Source organism: Sander lucioperca, chromosome 14 (genome assembly GCF_008315115.2).
Source record: "Sander lucioperca isolate FBNREF2018 chromosome 14, SLUC_FBN_1.2, whole genome shotgun sequence".
NCBI classification, from domain to species: Eukaryota; Metazoa; Chordata; class Actinopteri; order Perciformes; family Percidae; genus Sander; species Sander lucioperca.
In genome coordinates, this window is record NC_050186.1 from 6502745 (window position 1) to 6512875 (window position 10131).

The 10131-nt window shown below is 41.9% G+C and overlaps 1 protein-coding gene across 2 annotated transcripts in view; it reads right to left on the reverse strand.

Moving 5' to 3' along the window:
- Positions 1-10131, reverse strand: part of pld1b (phospholipase D1b) — a 67018-nt gene that overhangs the window by 30142 nt on the left and 26745 nt on the right. For both annotated transcript variants that reach the window (XM_031285183.2, XM_031285184.2), the window contains exons 2-10: positions 6450-6620; positions 5678-5841; positions 3553-3695; positions 2433-2538; positions 2267-2332; positions 2081-2139; positions 1282-1374; positions 853-1005; positions 72-221 (exon numbers count right to left, since the gene is read on the reverse strand). In XM_031285183.2, coding sequence (XP_031141043.1) covers positions 72-221; positions 853-1005; positions 1282-1374; positions 2081-2139; positions 2267-2332; positions 2433-2538; positions 3553-3695; positions 5678-5841; positions 6450-6588 — 1073 coding nt within the window. In that variant the 5' untranslated portion in view covers positions 6589-6620. The remainder of the gene's footprint in view (positions 1-71; positions 222-852; positions 1006-1281; positions 1375-2080; positions 2140-2266; positions 2333-2432; positions 2539-3552; positions 3696-5677; positions 5842-6449; positions 6621-10131) is intronic.

Genomic DNA, 10131 nt, shown 5'->3' on the forward strand with positions numbered 1-10131 from the left:
CTTAAAAACACTGATGTCCCCTAAAATGTAAAAGGCAAGTGGACAGTGTGTCAGTTGGTTGACGGTGTTACCATTTGGCGAGGATGTTCACTTCCTCTCTGGCAAAGGATCCGAAGCGGTGGTCGGTGAGGAAGGCTGAGCCGTGCTTCTGGACAAAGTGCTCGATGGACTGACCCCACCAGCGGGCGTGTCTGTAGCTGCTGCACTTCAGCACCAGGGATCTGCACGCACACACACACACACACACACACACAACTGAGCAAATCATAACATTATTTTATTCCTGAACTGTCCTAAACTGCTGTGTAAGCTCTGTAGGTTTGTAAGGGATTTCTTTGGTAGTTCGTTCACGGAGACTTGGAAATAAATAAAATTCCTGTATGATGTACCTTTGTCTGTATACTTAATAAAACAATTAAAGATTCTCCATTTGTTTTTTGTAAAATAAATTAAAGTTACTCAATGACCTTTCTTTCTTTGAAGACAAAGAGTTGTTGGTTAATATTGAGACCAAAAACCGAGTTTTCAATATTTTTATCAAAAATGATATGGTCAAGATAGAGCAAATCAGACTCGAAATAGATAGATCTCGTACTCTTTTGCTCACATGCTGCACAATTTATTGATGATATTAATGTTTTAGCCCCACTGGATCTTTGTCAAGAGTATTTACTTTATTGCTTTTATGGTAAATAATATCGACGAATGTCCAGAGACGGCAAAAACGTAAGTTAGTATCATTCGGCAAAAGTTGCTCCCCAAATATTTTTCTGATTTCCCACCCTGCTCCTCCTTCATTGATAACTGCCTTAAAGTAACAGCTACATAAAAGTACACATGGGTGTCACACACCGGGACACACTATCGATGCGAACGCCGTGTTTGGTCTCCGTTTCACTGGAGTCCATCTTGATGCTGAACTCTTTGTCGAACAGCATCACGAAGGAGATGGCGCCCGAGTCGGGCTTCATGTACAGCAGGAACGAGTCCTTCACCACCAGCCAGCTGCACACAAACACAACAGAAGTTTAATATTTTAAAAACACAGGAATACTCCATGTGATTCACAAATAAACTGAAATCTTTTGCAGAATACTTTTGCAGAAAATTCTTGGATCCCAGCTTAAACACAAAAACCAAATGATTTAAACTACTTATTTCGAAATAGAGCTGGATGTTTCTTTGCAACCTTAAGCGGACAAGTCTGTCTATAGATCTCAGCCGTCAGTGTTTGTGTGTGTGTGTGTGTGTGTGTGTGTGTGTGTGTGTGTGTTCACTGACCGTTTGGACCAGCGGTAGCATATTTTGCTGCGACCACAGCAGTTCAACCCGGGAATCCGATGGCCGCCGGATCTCTTCAGGACCATTCCTTCTCTGAAAGACAAGAAAAATCTGCTGTTCCTGCCAACAAATACTGTAAATCTGTGCCTACAAAACCACTGATGAAGGCTCTGTGCGTTACAGTACACTGTCTGGCACATTTGATAATCTAGTATAGCATTGTTATATTTTCTTACAGTAATACAAGTGCTTAAAGGGAAATTATTTCAGTCCAGCTCTGTGTCATCTTTGTGTGGGCAGTGCAGATGAACGGTGTTTGGCATCCCTCTGTAGCATCAGCGCATGGAGCTCAGAGCAGCCAATGTCTGCTTAAATCCAGCGGATGACGCAAAACGTAAACCTCCGTGAACGCGTCGAGGGAAGCCAAGCCACACACCGTTCATCTGCACACACTGCCCACAAAAAGATGACACAGAGCTGCATTGAACTCAACAAAATATCTTTATAATAATAACAATTCTGCCAGAATTCCAATGTTTTAGACATCAGGGATGGTTGACAGAAATGAGCTTTCCTTCGTATAATTGTTTTAGTAAAACAAGCAAAACGCTATCTTCAAATATGATAATTTGATGTTCAACATAGTTACATCCTTCTTGACACCACTCACATTCAATCTGTATTTAGTGGAATTTTCTCACCAAAACAGCAGAGTTTTGTAGTGTTTTTAAGCATTAAATGTAAGATTATAAATACCAAAACAAGTAATTAAAGAGATGTTTGAAGATGTTGTTCTTACAAGCCTTTTGGTCCCAGATCGTGGATAAAGGACAGCTGGCTAACATCGATGAACTCCATCTGAAAGAGAGAAATAAGTGTTGCATATTCAAATCTTTTCCAGGACATTATAGTCTATTTTGTTATTCATGTTTTTTCAAGATCAAGAACCCTTCTGAAGTTTTTCTAACACCGCTGTCATCCCTACCGTCGCGTGGTAGTTCCTGTACATCGGCATCTTTAGCAGCTTGTTCAAGTAATCTTCCAGTTGTTTCTGGAACAAACACAAGTTAGAGAAAAATCAGCCGATACTTCAAAAAGTGTGAAACCAAGAGATGCTGCTGAATGAAGGCTGCTCCGGTGAAATGTGGTACCCTGCGACTGGAAACCTGCTCCTCTCTGCCCAGCTCCTCCCTTCCTCCTCTGGGGAGGTTCGGTATCATCTCGCTCCTCGTCGCCGTCTGCCTCTTCACCGTGTGACTGCAGAGAGAAACCACAAGAGGAGAGGATGTCGGTTCAAATCCCAGGACGGTAACAAAAGTGTTTACAATGTAGTTTTAGCAACTTTCTGGAAGGTCCATGTGACGGAGGCAACAGGAACGAACCGTATGTTGAAAACAAAATGTGACCTGAGGGTCCGATCACAGATGCTAACAAGTCTTTGAGCTAGAGTCCAAGTCAAGTCTCAAGTCTCTGAGCTAGAGTCCAAGTCAAGTCTCTGATTTAGAATCCAAGTCAAGTCTCAAGTCTCTGAGCTAGAGTCCAAGTTAAGTCCAGAGTCTCTGAGCTAAAGTCCAAGTCAAGTCTCAAGTCTTTGATCAAGAGTCTAGGTCAAGTCTGAAGTCTCTGAGCTAGAGTCCAAGTCAAGTCTCTGAGCTAAAGTCCAAGTCAAGTCTCAAGTCTTTGATCAAGAGTCTAGGTCAAGTCTGAAGTCTCTGAGCTAGAGTCCAAGTCAAGTCTCTGATCTAGAGTCCAAGTCAAGTCTCTGATTTAGAATCCAAGTCAAGTCTCAAGTCTCTGAGCTAGAGTCCAAGTTAAGTCCAGAGTCTCTGAGCTAAAGTCCAAGTCAAGTCTCAAGTCTTTGATCAAGAGTCTAGGTCAAGTCTGAAGTCTCTGAGCTAGAGTCCAAGTCAAGTCTCTGATCTAGAGTCCAAGTCAAGTCTGAAGTCTTTGTGCTAAAGTCTGAGTCAAGTCTCAAGTCTCTGATCTAGAGTCTAAGTCAAGTCCAGAGTTTCTGAGCTGAAGTCCAAGTCAAGTCTCCGATCTAGAGTCCAAGTCAAGTCTCTGATTTAGAATCCAAGTCAAGTCTTGAGTCTCTGAGCTAAAGTCCAAGTCAAGTCTCATGTCTGTGATCTAGAGTCCAAGTCAAGTCTCGAGTCTATGAGCTAATGTTCAAGTGTTTACATCGCCCCTAATCTGAGCTCCTGAGAGACATAAATCCAAACCTGAGCCAATCCAGAACAGAGAAGCCAGAAAAAGCCCTGCGGCGTTTACCTGCGTGACGGCAGCGGCAGCCTCATGAAGGTCTTGTACGTCCTCAGCTCTCTGTGGAGATCCATGAAGTGTTTCTCCTTCCTCTTCACCAGCCATGTGAACTCGCCGTGTTTCAACTCGATCTTAAACACCGCCGGCAACGACTGAGCACACAGCACAGACACACGTTTAATGCTTTACATTTGGCATTTCATTGTTAAATTATTTGCAAAAGCAAGTATCGATTGTGCAGATTTGAACTCCTTTATATATTGTTGGGTAGTTTAATCTACAGCAATGCATCATATTCTATAAGATCATCACGTTTGTAGCATTGCTGTCCTGTGAGAACCACGTAACCTAAGTTTTAAAACTTTTCACGGTGTCAGAAAAACAGCCCTTTTTTCAGCTTTGTGACGATGCATTTTCCTGCTGATCCAAGAGGCTTTTTAAAGACTTTATTTAGCTTTAAGAAGGAGGAGGATTTTCTCAACACATAAAGGAACACTTCATCCTTCAGTTTATCAAAAACATTCAACAGCAACAAATCTGGAGATACAAGGTTTTCACCGGACAGGAAGGGGAGGAAAAACATTTGCATTTGAAAAGTAACTAAAGCTGTCAGATAAATGTAGTGGAGTAAAAAGTACAATATTTACCTCTGAGATGTAGAGGAGTACAAGTAGAAAGAAGCAGAAAATGAAAGTACTTAAGTAAAGTACATGTACTTTAACGTGTCTTTTATATCTTGTATTAATGCCTCTTTATGTCTTATTACAAGCACTTTGAACCTTCCCAACAGCTGAAGGAGAAATCTGGTTTGGGTTCCCATTATTCTGCGCAGCTAACTGACAGACATGTGGACTTGAGACTTGGTGACTTGGACTCGAGTCGGCTCGAGTCACCGTATTGCGACTTGACAAAAAATAAATGACTTGAGACTTGACTTGTAAGTTAATGACTCAAGACTTGACTTGCGTGTAATTCTAAGTTTGAATGTTAGCTGTTAAATGTAAAATTATATTATTTAATGTTTTCACGTTTCTGTCTAACTAGTCCACGGTGTTCCACTTCTGGAATTGCTCTCGTTCTGCTGGAAATTCTGCCGGATGTCACTCTTTTCGGATGTCCATTTTCGTGTGTCCCGTTACCCTCCACTCTCTTTGTGTTGGCGTTCTAACCTCTGGTGGATTTGTGAGGACTACGGTTAACTGCTCCTCAGATCTCTGCAGGGTAAATCCAGACAGCTAGCTAGACTATCTGTCCAAACTGAGTTTTCTGTTGCACGACTAAAACAACTTTTGAATGTACACGTTCCACCAAAACAAGTTCCTTCCTGAGACTATTTAGCAGAGGCACCGTGGCTCCACCCGGCACTTAGCACTGCCCAAGATGATTGTGATTGGTTTAAAGAAATGCCAATAAACCCAAGCACGTTTTTCTCCTATCCCGGAATGCTGTGTGGACTATAGCTTGCATTGCCAGACCTTCCTCCGCAGCGCTGTGGAGAAAGGTCTAGCAATGCAAGACTACTGTCTAACTATCAAGTATGCTATGCAGCGGCAGCAACGCAAACTGACTATGAATCATGATTGGACGACTCAAAAAGCTCCCCGGGATGTGACAGGTCTTGATTGGATGACTGGCTGTCAGTCAAATTCTTTGCTATGGCAACAAGTAACAAAGAGCCTCATTAGTGGGCCAAGACCGCCACAACGGCTGCGTCTGTGCCACCAGTAATCACTTTGATGGGCTACCAATACCTTGTCTTTTATCTTTATAAAGACCAGGTACTACAGGTAAGACTGCTTTATCTTGGGTATAAAAAAAAGTGACTTGATTTGCGACTTGACAAAACCTGTGACTTGACCCCAAAAAAACACTTGACTTGCTCAAGAATTTGACCAAATGACTTGAGACTAACTTGGGACTTGAGCAAAGATGACTTGGTCACCACACTGCTGACTGAACCTCTGACAGTCTTAAAGGATGCCAGCCCGGCGATTTAAAACCCTTTTTGACATCAGTGAGAATTTGAGAATAGCTGATTCACCAGAGCACAGCTACCATAGGTCGACATGTCGTCTGAGACGAATAATAGCTGTTCAGAGTGAGATGTTTGGGAGGTGTGTGTGTCTGTGTGCACCTTGTTGACACTCCTCTGCGTCGTGACGTTGAAGCGGTCCTGATTCTTGGTGAAGCGCTCCACCTCCAGGATCTTGGCCGTGATGGGAGAGGACAGGAACACTTTGGCCTCGGGCTCCTTGAAACCCAGCGTGTGGTAGATCGCCGTGAAAGGCAAATGCTCGGCTGCAGGATTCAAGACGTTAATTGTCACATGCACAGTAAAGACAACTTACACCATGCAGTATTTCTTACACATAAATAAAAAAGCAGAATAATACAATATATAGATCTGGGTATTGATCAAAAATGTTCGATACCGGTACTGATACCAATACTATCATACTACTATACTTTTTTCAATACCAATTTTATAAAACAAAAATAAATTACATTACACATTACGGCACAAATCTTTTTATTTATTTTTCAGCTCCTACTACGTGAGCCCGTCTCTGCGTAACGTAGAGTTTTTCCTGCGTGTCTCTACGACCAATCACAGACATTATTAGATCTTGGTAGAAGCATGCGGCGTGCCGATTGGCTCACTGACAATACTAAGTATTGAAATTTGGTATTGAATGACGAGGCATGTTTTGATACTTGATACTAAGGAGACAATTGGTCAAATTCGGTACCCAGTCCTAACAATAAAGCTAAAAAAACTTTAAAAAGTTGTAATAAATAATTTTAAAAGGGGCAGGATTAAAAACGTACAAGAATAAAACGTGCAAAACGCCATGACACAGATATAGGCAGCGACGGGAGAGGACACGCAGACAGGATGCACACACCTGCGTCGTAGGCATCGTTTGTGTCGTACTCTCCGTCTTCCAGGTCGAGCTCGCGCGTGTCCAGCTTCTCCATGATGTCCGTCATATCATTGGCAACCAGCTGCAGGGTGCTGGAGGTCGGTTCGGACTGTCGCAACATGGCTAGCACTCGATCTGGAGCCCGGGGCTCACCTGGAGAGACAGGTGAGGAAGGGAAGTGAGTTGAGTGTGAGTGTAAAGGGTCAAATCACATCTTTTCATTTTTTTCCTGTGCATATCCAGGCCCAAGTGGAAGCCCAAAGTAACCCAGACCTTTCTCCTCAGCTCCTTCTGGAAGATTCCTTTCCCAGCCCGGATGGGATATTTAACCCTTCCTAATCAGATGTCCAAACCGCCTGAAGTAGCTCGTGTCAACAATGAAAGAGCAGCAATCGGCTGGGCGATATGGAGAAAATCAAATATCACGATATTTTTGAGCCAATACCTCGATATCGATACTGCGAAGATATTGTAGGGTTGACAATTGGTGCTTTCACAAAATACTGACACAATGAGATTTGTGATGAATAATCATCAGTAATGTGGATATGATAACTAAATGGGTAAATGCAAAAATTACAACAGCTAAAAGAGTCGGATAAGTTCGGAAAATAACATGACTTTACACTTATGTCATATTAAGATGTTACGACATACAAAATCCAAGAGGATATCTAGTCTCATATCACGATGTCGATATAATAATCATATATTGCCCAGCCCTAAGTCTCACTCTGATCTACTTCCAGTTTTGGTAACCGTTTACTCGGGCTGGGTATCGGTACTAGGCCTGCACGATTCGGGGAAAAATATGAATCACGATTTTTTAGCTTAGAATTGATATCACGATTTTCTGCCACGATTTTTTTTCTCATGAAGTGTAATGTTTATTGCACGCATGAACCATGACAAAACAAAACAAATTGGCAGTACCAAACATAGATTTTTTTTGGCACCTATAGCACATTGGGCATCACCACGAGCCTGTAAACACAGAGGCTACAATGAAGAGAAGGGAGAGCACTGCAGCGCTTGGGAGCGCCTAAAAACCTATTTTATACAGTCTATGTTTAAAACTCACAGAAGAAAGTAGTAGCGTTTGTGATGCATTCGGCTCGTAAAATTAAATGAGTATCAAAGTCATAAAAAAAATATATATATATTTATTTAAAAAATTAATCGTGAACAGGGTGAATCGAGATCGCGATTTTATGTTGAGTTTTTTTATTGAGCATATATATATATTATACAATTTTCAATCAACAATATAAGAGAGGCTCAAGTATTTTTGTATAAATGTACATATAAACCGAAACAAAACAGAGAAAAAGAAACAAAAACAAACATTGCGGGAGCAGAACACCAATTTTGTAGCAAGAAGTAAAATAAGAGTTTATACAAATAGAATGAAAGAAGGTAAGTATTTATACAGATACTGATTGTAAGAAGTCTATGAAGGGTTGCCAAATATTATAAAAACCTGAGAGATTATCCTTTAACAAATATCTAATTTTTTCCAAATGTAAGGTATTGGACATATCCCGGAGCCACATTTTGTCAGTGGGTATCGTTGGCCCTTTCCATGACTTTAGAAGTAACTTTTTTGCAGTAATAAGAGAGTAGGAGATGAACCGCTGCTGGGCTGAAGTCAATTTCTTAAATAACTGCGATGTGCCAAGGATAATCAACAATGGTTCTGGTGACAATATAGTCTTAAGAGTTGAGATCGCGATTTTATAACGATTAATCGTGCAGGCCTAATCGGTTGGCTAATTAGCTTAGCTAATTAATTAATTCGGTATTTTTCATTATGGGGCCACATCACGTCTTAGAAACAGAAGGACATATAATCAGTCATTCTCTACTTGCTCTGCTGCTGTTATCTCTGCAGTAACTGAACCCTAAAGCCATGCTTCTGCAGTGAAGCTGCTGAAACCAAGTATCTCGTCTGTCGTCACACACTCTCTCTCTCTTTAAGTCTCTCTGATGGATGTCTTCACTTCCTTTAAACGTCTTATTGTGTCCTTTAGCTCTCCATCTGTCTTCCCTCGCTATCTACATCCAGCTGTCTCTTCTTCAGCTGTTTCATCTTCACACCCCTGCAGCTATACTTCCATTTATCTCTTCCTCTCGTTCCTTGCTGCCTCACGTCAGACGAGACACCAAATCTAAACAACGGGATCAGCAGAGGACAAGCACAGGAAGCACAGGACCTTTCCTCAATATAAGTGTGTGTGTGTGTGTGTGTGTGTGTGTGTGTGTGTGTGTGTACATGTACGTGTGTGTGTGTGTGTGTGTGTGTGTGTGTGTGCGTGTGTGTGTGCGTGAGGATTAACTTGAGGGATTTTCACATCAACTGACCCAGAAACATTGACGTTGTTGTGTGTTGGGTGAAAAACAGAGGGACAATGGTGACACCTTACTGCACCCAAAATAACAATTAAATATCTCATCTGTCATTAATGATGCGGTAAAAACCTGTGAGCCAATCAGAAACAAGCAGCTACAGGTGCTTGAACGTTTCATTCATGTGTGGTTTCGCTTTTTTATTTTCAAGCCTCACAACATTTTCTAAAGTGAACTTCGAAGAAAACTATTTGTGTTTTGGTTCTGCAGAGAGTTCAGCTGCGGTTTGACTCTGGTCTGTCTGCTTTCACTTCCTGCTCCAGGCGACACCACCACCAAACACAGCGGGCGGGAGGCTGTCCCTCATCCAGGACACCAACAGGTCTGAACCCTAATGATCAGCAGCCAAGAGTCCCGTAAAAGTGCCCTTGAGCAAGACACTGAACCCCTTTCTGCTCCTTTAAAAAGCTATGAGCCAAGAATGCAGAATTAGGTCAAAGAGTTTAGACGTAAGTATATCAAAATGGAGTTTAAAGGGCAGTTAGTTTACACATAGTCTGAATCAACGGAAATACATTTCCAGGATAAAGCCTGACAAGTGTGAGGCTTTGCCCCTCGCCTTCCGCTCTCTCTATGTGTTGCCCTTCTCAAAATCCCTTCGCTTCGGGAAACGACAAACTTCGAGCTAGCAAGCTACACGCTAAAAATGTCAAGTTTTGAAGAACATTTGCATCGTGCAACAAGGCAGACCTGCTTGGTTCTTTCAGGGAATGACTGTAAAGATTTATAAAGAATATGTTTAGGGCATTTTGGGAGCGATTGGTGGGATTGCTGTGGACGAAGTACACACGGAGATACACTGGTAAGAGCTAATGAGGTTTAACCATTTATCAGCTAATTTAAATAGCTCACGTTACTGTATTGTGTCAACAGTTAACTTCATTTAATAATGGATGTGGCGTTTTCTTTTGCGGGGTGCAAATGTTCCACCAAAACAAGTTCCTTCCTGAGACTATTTAGCAGAGCCACCGTCGCTGCGTCCAGAGTTTAGCGCCGCCCGAGACCATTGTGATTGGTTTAAAGAAATGCAAGCAACCCAGAGTGTTTTTTTCTCCTTTCCCAGAATGCATCTGTGGTGTAGCCAGAACTTTCTCCACAGCGCTGTGGAGATAGAGCTGACAATGCGAGACTAGTTTACACGTAAGAGCTGTTTCGTGACCAGCAAATAGTAACAATAGTTTCCTCCTGCTTGTAATCTCTGTGCTAAACACCAGAAACACATGATTCTTCTCATCCGACTCTGGATAAAGAGTGTCAA